This window comes from Triturus cristatus, chromosome 4_1 (assembly GCF_964204655.1).
Source record: "Triturus cristatus chromosome 4_1, aTriCri1.1, whole genome shotgun sequence".
NCBI lineage: Eukaryota > Metazoa > Chordata > Amphibia > Caudata > Salamandridae > Triturus > Triturus cristatus.
The window spans coordinates 1,121,323,039-1,121,337,342 of record NC_140585.1 but is presented as its reverse complement, the minus strand read 5'-3'; the positions used below and the strand labels follow the sequence as shown (position 1 = coordinate 1,121,337,342).

At 42.9% G+C, this 14,304-nt stretch overlaps 1 protein-coding gene across 1 annotated transcript in view; it reads right to left on the bottom strand.

Annotated features, from left to right (window-relative positions):
• Positions 1-14,304, bottom strand: part of CPED1 (cadherin like and PC-esterase domain containing 1) — a 269,952-nt gene that overhangs the window by 21,089 nt on the left and 234,559 nt on the right. Inside the window, 2 exon segments of the mRNA XM_085654157.1 lie at positions 4,472-4,618; positions 6,115-6,202. Of these exon segments, the coding sequence (XP_085510283.1) occupies positions 4,472-4,618; positions 6,115-6,202 (235 nt within the window).

The following is a 14,304-nucleotide window of genomic DNA, read 5'->3' as shown; positions in this document are numbered from 1 at the left end:
CAAAGCTTTTACCACCCCATTTCAGGAGTCGGGGTTTGGACACCTCCACAAGCTTATGAGAAGAGAACCGAAGATTCTGGACGGAGTATACCATTGGAAACGATCAATCAAATAGTCAGGGCCATGATTATGCAACGCCTTAAAGGCAATGCATAGGGCCTTAAAATTGATCCGTTTTTCCATGGATAGCCAGTGCAGAGCATTTAGGGCCTGCTTGGCTGAAGAGTGTTTAGATATGCCAAAAAGCAGCCAGGCCACAGAGTTTTGAAGAACTTGCAGTTTAACAAGAAGTGCCTTATTAATACCAACCAGAAGAGCGTTACAGTAGTCCATCTTAGTCAAAACTAGTGCAGAGACTACTGTTTTTTGTAGTTCTGGTAGTATAAAAGGAAAAACATTTCTCAGAATTTTCAGCATGTAAAAAGTGGATGATGTAAGCGCCTTCACGTGATGGGAAAAGGACAGGGTTGTACCAAAAATGACTGCCAGATTTTCCGCCTTAGTGGCTGGAATAGGAAGGGGATCCAACTCCACAGGCCACCAATCAGTGGACCTTAAGGATGGGTCTCTGCCAAAAAGTAAAACTTCGATCTTATTAGAGTTTAACTTAAGGCAGTTCTCCGACATCCATCTGCTCACGTGTCGCATGCAGGCATGAAAGTTGTGGGCTATGTCCTGAATATTATTAGAAATGGAGACAGTAATCTGAGTATCGTCCGTGTAAGATACCATAGCAAAACCGTAGGATTTAATCAATCTGGCCAGAGGTGTAGCATACACATTTAAAAGGGTTGGGCTCAAGGACGAGCCCTGTGGTACCCCGCATGGGAGCTTAAAGCTATGGGACCTGAATCCATCCACTTCAACTAATTGTTCACAATCTGTCAGGAAGGATTTAAAAAGTGAGAGGGCTGTGCCTGCTATACCTATTTCTTGAAGACAGCATATCAAGAGGCCGTGATCTACCGTATCAAATGCTGCTGTGTAATAAATACTTATCTTTTTACCAACTGTCAGCATAGAACTGTACAATCCGATTATTGGGGTCACTATTTGAATTTTGACTCTGGCACCTTTGCTTACCTTGCACCTACTGCCCCCCAAGAAACCTTGGACTGCTCAACCCACGCTTCCACTGAAAGTCAAGTGCTGGCAGGGTAGTACTTGACGCCTCCTGTTCAGGATCCATAGTAAGTGAGACCCCGGGGCAACAGCAGTAAAGAGTCTCAATCCCAATGATTGAGACCAGTAGCCCCTGCCTGCCCAGTGGCCCTCTGAAATGGGTCATAACGGCAACCCTGGGGAATGTGCCTTAGAGAGACTAGAGTAGTACCAATGGCATACGTCACCTTCATGACATTAGAATAGGCATTCTCTGTAAAGGTGTAAAAAGTCATATTAGTGGTGTGAATATTGTGTGAAAAAATGGCAGCAAAATTCTGATAGTCAAATCTGATAGTTTTCAACATCTTCTGCCACAGTGTTCATTGTCTTATTACACATCTGGTCCTCAAGCCCAATGGGGCTCAGAAACTGATACCGCAAGATGCCATTTCTGCCAGTAAGCAAGTTCTCGCTGCTCTGTGTGCCAGTGTCCTTAGAGCTCATTGACTATGTCCTCCTCCTAGATTCTGCAGCCCAGAAACTGATTGTGGTGTAGTGCACTATGTAAGTGATAGTCATACTCAATTAACCTGTTTTCCCCTCTCAGTAAAAACAGCCCGCAAATTCCAGACAATATGGTGATTGTCGCAGGTTCCATGCAGCTGAGCCATGTGAGGTGGAAGTACATGCAACTTTGAGGCGGCACAGTTTGAGTCAAAAGTACCTGACTGGCTGTATCCCTACATCCACAGCCCACTGTTGCTGTGACCGGCTGCACCAAATGTTTGAGGCTATATGGCAGTGCCGCTCTGCTTCAATTTGCTACAATATATTGGCCATGTGAGCGACTTGCTTTCCACTTCAACACCCCTAGTTGGTTAGAGAATATGGCCGCCATCTTATCCACAGTTCCCACCAAGCAGTCTTTAATATGCTGTTTGTTCCTAAGGCTCCATATCAGGCAAAGAAAGGTTTTAAACGCCTTAACTACCAAGTTCAGCATTAACAGCACTCAACGCTCTATTCCATCAAGTAAATATTGACTCCTAAGGCATTATTCTTTACGTGTTCACCAATATTCTCATATCTTCCACTTAAATAGGAGGGTAAACTTTTCAACTCCAGAAAAGGGCTCATCATTGACACGTGAACCCCCAAACTCTATGTTTCTCCCCACACCCTCAACAATCACCTCAAAGTACCACAAAGACACTTCACTAACTTGTACCAAGCATCTAAACTGTAAGCTACCCCAGTAATAATATTTTGTCTGCAGGCCTTCGACAAACCGCATTTATAACTCACCTCTGGCGCTCAGTGAGGCCACCATAGTCCTAGGCACTCTGCTGCTAAGGTGGATGCTATATTATATCAAAATGTCTTCTTGTTAAAAGGGTAAGCTGTAGAGCATCTAAAAGTTCAAAACAAACTGGAATGCTAACACCTTTAAATCATTCATCATAATAACTTGTTGCATTACTCTGAACAATATTGTTTCAGGTAAATCAGAAATAAGAACACTTGGTGGTCTGTTGGTCTGTTGATGTAACATGGTTGGTTACTTCTCTGTGCTTGTCTTTAGTCAGTTTCTTTGAATTACAATCAACACCCTGACAGTGCGCTGGACTGGAGTTTTTTCAAGGCAGGGTTAGTGTAACTTCCAGTGGTCAAGGGAAACCTCTTCACAGTTGAAATTAGTCTAGGGAGACTTTGAATCGACTTGTTATTCATTTGTCCGTAAGCTGTATCTATACGCTGTGCGCTTCAGTGGAGAAGTGGCCTGGTAGGTTGCGCAGGACACGTGTCTGCTGCATGGCATACTTGTGGTAGAGGCCCCTAAGAAACTCAGGAAAGGTATTTACTGCAGCCTGTTGGTTAGTCACCTCTACCAGACAACATCTGTGCTGAAGCACCAAAGATATGCCCACCATAAGACTCCGTTCCTGTGCAACATGGTCACCTCTACTAGACCGCTCCCCATGGAAGCACACAGGGTATTGTCACAGCTCACAGACGCATCGATTACTAGCCCTTTCACATTCTCCCTGGACTGATTTCAACAATAAACAAGTTTCATTTGACCATTGCAAAGAAAACAATAACTGGCCTTGTAAAAGGCCCTGGCCAGTGCGCCATCAGAGGGCAAAACACGTGCTGACTGTAATTTAAAAAAACTGACTGAAGATATACACAAAGATTAAAAGAGACATCTTATGACAACAACTCCTTAAGCATTTTTATCATTCATTTACGTAAACAAATAATGTTCAACCTAATGTAATGGGACAATATTAATTATTTAAAGATGCTAGCTCAACTTTGTTTAGAATGTTTACTTGCCATACAGGAAGAGGTACCCTGCCCATGGTCCTAGGAATACAATCACACAAACTCAATGTTTATATTGGCACACTTAATTGGCATTACAGTGGGAATTCAAGGCTTAGAGACCCTACTTTGCTTCAATACAGCAGAATAACATGTGTAGACCAGATTGTTGATGGGCTGAGAAGCAGACTGCGGTAACAGGAAGCACTGGTGTTTCTTGCAAGGTCACACTCACAAAAGTCAGGTCATTTGGGCACAGCTGTTGTTCAGCTTTAGTTGGGTTGGCATGGACACTTTTTCAAATAACAGTACATCATTTCCCCTGAAATTGAGAGGATAATGTTTGCAGTTAAGTCTTTAAAGAGACAATACTCTCCTTTTAGACCAGACATCCTCAGACCTCCAGAGCTCACATGATGCTCCTTCTTCTTATAACTCCGCCCATCAGCTCATGATGAACCACACAAGACAAACATTATTAGTAAATATTAGCTTATTGGTATTGAGGGGGTTGGTGGGTATGAACATTAAGGATAAGGGTAAATATTCATGTATATCCTAATGAATGCAGGTGGTGCTCAACTATGATCAGAACACATGGGCACAACCTCCTAAATGAGTGTCATCCATAATGTATGGAGGTGACCGGGGACAAATTGTCAAATCAAACAGGAAATCCAAGGCTTGTTAATTGTTCATCCAGTTCTGAACCCTCATTCAGCGATAGGGCCACGAGAATTATAGGGAAGTGTAAATATATTCTCTTGCCATACCTCACACACCATTTACAATCTAATAAGAGAGAGTAGAGCTTAAAGGTGGAAACCATGACTGGCACCTCATGCTTAGAATCCACTCACCTCAGATCCAGGAGGTCTGAAAACATGGATGTTCTCGAAACTGCCCTGCCCTCTCTATTCACATGTGGACCAGTTTGCACCTTGCAGATTGGACTACCTTCTTGCCTAGGTACTCAGTTGCCTAGTTGCACTTAGTTGGTTTGAGCGTCACACAACGAGTGAATGGTACTGAGTATCACCTCGTGGAAATGGCAGCCACATGATCCTGGCAGAAATTCCTTGTAGCGACCCATCGTGATGCTGAGCGTGTCAATCACTTCGTACCCCAAAAGCCTCGCTTTATCAAGAATCATCGTATTCTCATCCCACAGGTGTCGAACCTCAGCCTGCAAGAAGAATTCACAATACCTGGGTGAGGGCACTTTTAATAAAAACATGGTCAAGTTATTTTCAACTGAGGAGTTGCATTGTGGCTATGCTTGCAGCGGCGTAATGATAGGTGACTGACCAGTGGGCCCCAGAATATGTTTCCAGAATCTACTGCGCATTATTTGATTTATTTTGCCCACACTTTCTAAGAGAAATTTAAAATGTTACTCCCAATCCTTAAGAAGTATGAAATACAACCTTGAAAGCACACAGTGGCACTCCTTTTGACGTAGAAATCTGGTGAAGTGTAAGGGGCTGGTTACAAGTTGATCAGTAATCCCGTTCCGGCCAAAAATTTCAGGATTACAACTGGTGCCGTTTTATGGCCCCCAGGAGCAGACGGAGAGTGTACCGAGGGGCGTAGCTTGGTTAATAACTGTGTCCAGGTTGTGATCCTAGATTGTCATAGGGAATCACTGGCAGGAAGGGGAAACCTGTGTAAGGGTTCAATTATGAATCCTCTTGAGGGAAGCAGAATTTTTCACCCTCAATAAAATCTACTTGCCCAGGGTTCAGAATTTATTCTACCTATAAATGGGAAAAAAAAGGCAGATTTTGCTACTTACTGAACCAAAATCCATAAATTCCCTTAAAATTCGATTTGGTTTTACCTGCTGATATTTATCGGGGAACATGGGACCATAAACATCATTCCAAATTGTGATCGCAAACACCAAAATTCGCAGAATTTCGGCATTTGCCATTGCAATTGGGCTTAGTGGTATGTATGAAAGAAAAACAGCCTCGCAAAATAAGGAATCGCTAAATTTGCGATTCCCTATTTTGCGATTGCATTTAAGGAATCGTACATTGCGATTCCTTAAATGCAATGTAAGAAGCACAGAAAAAGTGCAATTTGGCCTTAAGGAATCGCAAATTGCCACCAACTTGAAGTTGGTGGTAATTTGCGATTTCTTTGAAAAATGCACTTTTTTGCATTTTTCAAAGTGCCATGTGGCGCATATACATGGCCTAAGGGCATGTATGTGCTGCACATGTGCACACATACATACTTCAAGGGTGCAACAGGGTGTCCTTTTGACACCCTGGCACCCTTGAAATTGCATTCTCAATTTGCGATTCTCTAATTGCGAATCACAAATTGAGAATGTCTTCCCATTCATTTCTATGGGCCTCCTAGCCCATAGGAATGAATGGGAAGGAATTCCTTAATTGCGAATCTCTATTCGTGATTCGCACTTAAGGGATATGTAGGATTCGCAAATTATTTTGCAAATTCTACATACATCTCGTTTTGCGATTCTCAAATAGCGATTCTCTAAAATTCGCTATTTAAGAATCGCAAAACCAAACTTTCATGCATATTCCCCATGGACTCTACAACAGCTGACAATTACCGGATGCAATAGACTCCACACAACTCAGAATTTCAACTCTGCACAATCGGAATTAAACAGTGGTATATAACAAAAGAATTGCATTAGTGACCTACCAGAGACAAAGAACGTAGTCCGTCCACTGGCAGATGGAAACCCATTCCTATGGATTTTATAATCACCAGGATATTCAAAAGATTTTCCCTAATGAAAACCAAAAAAATCATAATTGCACCATTGCCCAATTTGTAAAATGTTTCTTGCTTTTGATTTCAATCACATAATGTACAAGTCTTCTATTTGTTTAGTTATTTCTGGAGTTTTCTAAAGAACAATCCAAGGCTGTGCGCAGGGAGGGGGAGCTGGGGGGTGTCAGCATGCTGTGCAGATAGGTGAAACTGAACAGTTCAAAAGAATATTTAATAAATAGTGTCACATGTATAGAAATTATCATTAGTCGTATTTTGACATGGGTTTCACTTTTGACTATGACACGCCCCACAGCACAATGTTACAATGTGTATCAAAATGTGCATGGATGTTGAGGTGGAATACAGGGGTGTTATTATGTCCCTGGGTTGGGCCCCGATAGTGGCATGCCCCAGTGTATCCCCACATTTCCACCAAGTTGGTTGGTATCATGAGTGATTTCAAAGGATCAGTAAATTAATCATCTGCAAGCCTTGATAAAGCCTTTATCACACCTGTTGCCCTATGTGGGCATCTCTTTATGCCTGTGTTGCACCCTCCCAAACAGAAAAAGAGGGTGCATGGAACTTTTTGTTGTTAAAATTATTATTTGCTATCAGTTGTTGGGAGTAGGCCTGGGCAGTGAACACCGCTCCTTTCCCAGAGTTTGTAAAGTTCTCCACACTCCGCGGAGCATGCCAAGTTTTTTCCTCGCTCGTGCTCGCCAACGAGCGAGGAAAATCCTCTACTAGACCACCTCCCAGCGAGATTTCTCAACAATGGCAGTCGAGGATGATCTTGACCGCTTGCGTTGAGAAACTTTCTGTTTGCATTGAGGAAGCTGCCGCACGAGTAGAACATCTACTTGAGCGGCACAGCGGCAGAAAGAAGCAGCGCCCTCTTGCGCTGTGCATGGTGCCAATTGTGCTGATTTTCCAGCGCGGGACAAACACCCAGCGTGAACTCCACCAGACCTAACTAGGAGCTGAAGCATAGTATGTGGGCACAACCTGCTCCCAGTAGAGTGGTACTTCCTCTAGACAAACTGCCTTCACATTAAGAATATGGCACCTGTGCATCACATCACCACTGATAAGAGTTACAAGCAACTCTCCACCACACTCATATGAGCACATATCCTCATAACATACTATAGGAGCACCTGATCAAGCAACATAAGTTTTATATATAATGCTAAAATTAAAAGAATAATTTGCATATGGTTAGTCTCTGTCTAGTTGATCCCTGTCTGGTTGGCCCATGTCTCAATGGCACAGACGAGCTAAAAATAATGGATTTGGATTGTGGCCTACAAACATTACCACTGCCTCAGATTAGTTCAACCTTTCAATCTGTCACTTTTTGAGCTATATGTAGTATTGATCAGACCATGAAATATCACAGAGATTTACCATATACAAGAAGAGTAGGCAACAAATGTGGGAAGAAAAGACCTATGGCTGCGTGTGGCAAGAGTGACAGGCAGAGTGTTTTTTAGAAGAAGAAGAACAAATGAGAAAAGAAGATGTACTGATGGTGAAAGGAGAGAAATACTGGAAGCGGGCGCATGAAATACCCTAAGGAAATTGGCTAGGGTGAACAGCGTTTAGAAAATGTGATTAACATAAAGAATGAGATTGGCAGACCTCAGAGATAACTAGAATCCACTCAGAAACGGGATTCTGATAGGCTATTGTGGTTCCTGAATGCTTAATCATAATAGGACGTCTGCATACAAGTCATGTGCTTGCCTTAGATCACCCTCCCTTTTTCTGTTTGAGCACTGCAGGTTGAAAGGTGGGCCCTGAGGTAACCAATCAGCATTCAACCTACTGGCTGCACTAGAGTTTTCTCTTTTAATCTCTGATGTGAGATGACACTCGGAAATGACCGAGAGAAAGTGAAGACAGGACAAATGGGAAGCTGGTACAATTTCCACCTCAAGTGCAAATCCTATCGGTTAGAGGAGAGGAGGGGCACAGCTTATTGGTCAAACCTTTCCCCCATGGAAATGGGTACCATAGTCAAAAGAGAGAATTCACTGCATTTCTGAAGCAATGAGCATGAACCAATGGAGTAGGAGGTTCTCATCCTGACTTATTACGTAGAGTAGTGTATCTCTCCTCCGTAGGGTACTAACAGTGCACTGCAAAGAAATAATGCTTCAAGTAGGTGCGTGCTATCTTAAAACATATCCAATAAGGGTTATGATAAACCAGTGCAGTGTTTAGTGTACAAGTCACACCATTTAAGGATATTGCGGGGGCAGGTAAAGCCAAACTTTTGGTGTCCCTACTAAACAGTCTGTCTAACTAAAAATGTTATTAAAATGTTCCGCAACTTTAAGAGCGGAAAATGTTGTACTAGATCACATTAGGGCATTATTTATGTTTCCAATGATGGTTTTCCCGCATTAGATAAGGAAACAATGAATTTTGGGCAGGGACAAAGTGGAGGCATAATGTTACATCTCAGATACTTCCCAGATCTATTTTTTTCTTTGGTTTCTTATGAAGACTATACTATAGGTTCAAAGTATTGTCAACTTAGACCCGGGTAACTGAGAGAGCGAGCCCCCTCTCCTTTTTTTCACAATACATTGCTGTTAGGTCAAATGGAGAATATTCTCCACAACACATGGTCACTTCAAAAGCTGAGATGTTGAATTCTTGAGCACACAGACACCTACTTAGAATTTGGCCAACAGGTTACTCCACCACAAATGTACACTGCCCGTCAAGCGCTCTGCTTGCCTTTATTATGAGTTGGGAAGGCCATCAACTTTCCAACGGCTTCTTCTGTAGAAGCAAGCAAAGCAAAGAAAACAAATTCTATGGAGTTAACAAGGGAAAAGTCATTTTTTTCACTTTTCAGCCTCCCTTAAAGAGATCTGCACAAAATATGCCACGCTGAGCCCAAATTGGAAGAAAATGTTTTGGAAAGCTTCGTGCAGATTTGTCAAATGCTACCAAAGTTATTAAGAAAATGAAAAATGCTTTATAACTGAAACTCTCATAATCAAATATATGTTCTAATATTTTTTAACAAAAATTAAATAAAAGAAAAATGTCAATGTATTTTTTGTTGTTATTTTCATTTCCTATGTGGTGTTAGAGCTACTCCCTGTGACCATTGCTTTCTATGTGAGCGTGTTGCAGTACCAGAAGGTGGCCCTGTGTGGCGCTTGACTTTCTCAAAGGATTGGCTGGAATGCATTAAAACTCTTTTGTCAGTAGAACTAAAGAAGTAGATGTGTATTTTGTGAATGAGAATAGTCATATTCATTTTTGGGTGAATTTTTGTTGTGACTTGTCCTTCTGTAAACCCCTTATTTAAAGTCTCTTACCCCACCCATTTTGTAGTCATTTTGCCAATTTTACCACTACACCCCATTATTCAACCCACTTTTACTTCTAAATCGTATACGTACATGTGCAGAGATCTTTGACGGGGGGGGGGGGGAGAGATCTCCATACAGAAGAGATAGGTTAGACGTTGGCTGAGAACTGCCCATATGTTTATGAATTGCATTTTGTAGAAGATAAATTAGTAATATTTTATAAACTCCAAAAGGGCTTTTGTGAATAGGTCCTAGTTTCTCCAAAGACCTAACCAGGCAATCATACATTCTTGAAATCGGCAACATTACACACCATGTTTATTAACATTTTATTTCTGAAACACATCTGATATATTGAAACTGCTAGAGAACATATGAAACAGTAACCACAAATGTGTCTAAGACAACATCAGATACACACAACCTGCTCAAGCAGGTGCCTATTGGTGCGCAATCTATAACTAGCCTATAGAGATAAGCACCCTTTTTTCAAGGTGAACGTACAATTGATAGCACCAGCAACCAGTGACCCAATTTCAGCAACATACGCCACAACATACACCAAAGGAAACATCTGCCATCCATATTCTACACACTGCCTTCAAAGAGTCAAGGGCCCTTCTTTGCTTCCTATGCTGCACATAAGGGTGAAGTAAGCTCTCTGATTTTCATGAAATAGAGCACACGAACAGATAAATTAGACATACATTTATATGAAGGAACTGTGAATCAGAGTATTGCAATGTTCCCATATTTGAAGACATCAGACCCCAAAGTGTGCTTCCATCTAGAAAACCGAACAGAAATGACATCAAGTCATTAGGTTCCCTGGCACTCAACACAGTATCCAATCAACATTTCAGTATACGCCTTAATGCAAAACAGACCTACCCTGTTTCCAAGGGAATAGCTTCAGGGGGTGTTTTTGGGTGTTACATACCTCTAATGTATTATATATTTGGTAGTTGGGTTGACTGTCTCTGTTTGGTGTCCATTCACATTAGATGCACTGGAAACAGTGGCTCGTCCATCTAAATGTCTGAAGAGTGTACGCCAAACCCTCATCGCCATTCTTCGATATGGTTGCCACTGTCTGATTGACGCCATCCTTTCTTCTGCATGGTATTTGGTGAAGAATTAGCAGTGCTTGCATCAGTGGCGTAGCCAGTGGGCACATGGGCAGAGGTGAGCAAGTTGTGTCTGTCGACTACCACCATCCCCACACCCCCCAAAAACAAGTCGTCCGTTGGCCACCAGCCCCCCCCCCCCCATGCCCCCATGGAACAAGTCGTCCGTCGGCCATCACTCACCCCCACCCCGCTCTTAACTGCACCGGGCAGCAAACTTAGGGTCCTCCCCGGGTGGCATCAGGTCTAGCTATACAACTGATTCATATTACAGACAGATTCCCAAATGCTTGGATATATTTGAGGGTCATCAAGATTGTTTATTCTTCAAAATACAACTTTTCTTCCCTAAATCTCCGCAACCTTCTTCCCTCCCAACTTCATAAGTACCCCATCTCCTGCTCACTGCATACTCTCTTGTGGCCTTATATTTATTAAGCTTCATGCAGTGCTGCATTGAGGTGAAATCTGCAGCCCTACATTGTACAAACAGGGAAAAATGGCACAGACCCATATTTACAATGAGTCATCATCTGCACTAAATATGTTTTGTGTGATGCGAAGCATTAAGCTTTGGTGCAAAGTCAATCCATTGGTTTTAGTGTGGTACACCCTCCAGTACAAATAACACTCGATGGAAACTATTCAAAAGTAAGTTGCACAAAATGTGGAATTTTGTGGAAATTAAACATGTGAAGGCTGTGAATGGTATGCAATATTCTACTTGCTCCTTGTTTGTGCCTAGTTTTATTTGGCGCTAGGCGTTCATGCAAAACCATATGACGCTACTTTGGTGATCTAGCTCTTGTGAAATTGTATGTGTTTATGCTGTTCTTGCCCAGGTGTGCCCCTTATGCACAGATAACAGGAGGACTGACACTCGGGTCAAGTGTCAGCGCAAAACCTTTTTTTGTCGACGCTGGAGTTTGCATCGCTATGTTCTGATTAGCTTCACACTAAATATTAGTAAACCATTGCCTTACTTGGCATAGTTGCCAATGTTTGAAAAAAAAAATCCAGGGACACTTAGCAGCACAGCTATCAATGATGTACTTGAAAATGTACCACACCCGCTGCCCCAAAGCTCCGCCCACTCCGCCCAACCCACATAATTAGCATGAATTAACTACGCCTACTTATCATAGTGCAGATTATAGGGTCTACTCAATAAAGAGAGAATTGCAGGGATTTGAGATGGGAATTTCAAATTTAAGACTAAAGTAGCTGAGTTGGAAAAATTCTCCCATTCAGCTGTATTGGAGAATTTTTCCAACTCGGCTACTTTGGCCTAAAGTTTGCAATTTCCATCGCAATCCCCTGCAATTCTCTCTTTATTCAGTCGGCGTGTGACTTGGCAGGGCTGGAAGTGCAATTGCCTGCACTGTCCCAAGATAGTGAATTACCCGGGGGTAAACATCCTTTACCCCACATGCGTTACTCCACAGTGCCATTACCCTGCAGTTTTTACACCGCAACATTTTTTACAATGCAAGGCTTTACACCGCAAACTAACGCCACAGTGGAGTTAAAATATTAAATTGCGTTGTAATGGGGAATGCGTTGTGATGGATTGCGTTGTAAAGCCCTACGTTATAAATGATTTTACGGTGTAAAGACTGTGGGGTAATGGCACGCAGAGTAAAAGTGTGCAGGGTAAAGTGTCCTAATCTTACCCGGTACGGTCTCCAACTTGCCAAGACTGTCCCAGCAAAAACGGGACAGTCGGCAGCTATGATTTGTGTACAGCACGGTGACTGTTGGAAAACCAGGGGCTCACACCCCCTATCTCACTGCTACACCCCTGCCTATTTGGTCAGGATTTTGTCACCTGACTACATGAACTTCGTGCTGACCATATTAGTCAGTTATTGAAACCTCAGCAAGGTGCGAGGGACCCAATCATTTTCCACGTAAATGGGAGTCTTGAGTTTCACTCTGCATCTCTTTCATAAAGACAGAAAAAAGCACAACAGCCCCATGACTGCACCGTGACAAAAAATGGCCACACAGCGGCATAAGCAGAACATGATACGCAGTAGCCTCTGAATGCTCTGCACAATAGTCCATCTATTGTTTCTACACAAAAGAGACTGGAGGCAGGAACTCTAACAGAACAGGAAGTAACTTGACAAACATCTCCCAGTACACTGAGGCCTGGAATGCAATTGTTCCTGGAATGAGGCTTGACAGGTGGACAGTTTCATCTTTTGCAAAACTGCAGCAGCTGGACGACCATGTGCTGTAAACCTCAGCCCTGATATGACAAAAGAACATGCCATTGTCACCGCACAATGAAAGTCTATTCGGGAGGCACGGGCTCACATACTGAAATAGCATTCCATCAAGTGAAAACTCCAGCTTTGTTTGATTTGTCCTATTTTCAGTACATGTTTTTGCATCTCCTTTGGGCTGCTGGCGTTTTGACAAGGGTTGTTTTGCCGGTTAGGTAAGCATAGCTGTCAGCAGTTTTCCCCCACTGCATGGTGATTGTAAAGTAGTGGGCCCTAGGCCCACGTGTTAGAATGAAAAAGACGACAGGACGCTAGCGGTATGGGTGATAACTGGCCCAGGGCATGTGCGCCCAGCCCCTTTTATTGGCAGGGTCACGTGACTAGTGGCGCCTGTCATGGATGGGTGTGGGGTGGGTGTAGACACTGTCTCTAGAGAGGGGCTGCAATATGACACTACATTCCTCTCAAAATCCAAACGAAAAAGGATAATGAGTCCAAACTGTTGAAACTAAACAATCTGGATACCATGTAGTCCACCAGTCTCTAGAGTTAAACAGCAGGACAGTAGTGGATACATGGGCTAATAATGTTGGCTGCCACAGGATATTCCCGCTCGCATTCATAGTTTAACCTGTCAAGACACAAACATTAGTCCAAAGAAGTCTGGGCCCTTCTGGCAGCATGCTCATGTGGATTCAACTTAAATACCTTCATAGAGTGTACTACACATGCCATCGTTTATGGCATATGGGGTGATTGCTTGCCTGACCTGCCTCCACTGTTTAACGGCAGACGGAACATTTTTACATACATTGTGGGGTTGCCCTTCACTAGACTGGTTCTGGTGTGGGCGACGTCTTGCCTCAGCGGGGTCTTGTCCTGGTTGATTCAAATGGGCCGGAAACGTATCCTCCTGCATGTCAAGGATAGTCTGGATGGTAACAGATACAAGTTCTAGCTACTGTTTTGGGGACCTACTCAGGCAAAGTGAGACACATCTAGGGCATGGAATGCCGAGGCCCCCCCTCCCATGCGTTCTGGAAGAGAGGGATGGATCATTGCATGGGCTTAGAGGTGGTAGTATATAAGTAAAGGGATTGTCTGCAGAAACACCCCAAGATTTGGCAGGGATGGGCGAATTACAAAGGTATTGTGATGGAATCTGTCAGATCACTCGGACAATGGTAGATGATGAGATTCAGATGCTCACAGGAGGAGAAGGGGATGAGAGGGTATGGAACAAATTCTCTAATTAATATAGATATTATGTATCTTTTAATTACAATGGGGATAGAGGCTAGGGTAGGGCCAGATGCGAATTTATTTGCTATGATTTGTGTTTCTTTTGCCATTACATTTTTTCATTTATATGTCGGCCTACAGGACATTTTTTCATTTATATGTCGGCACACCGGTCCA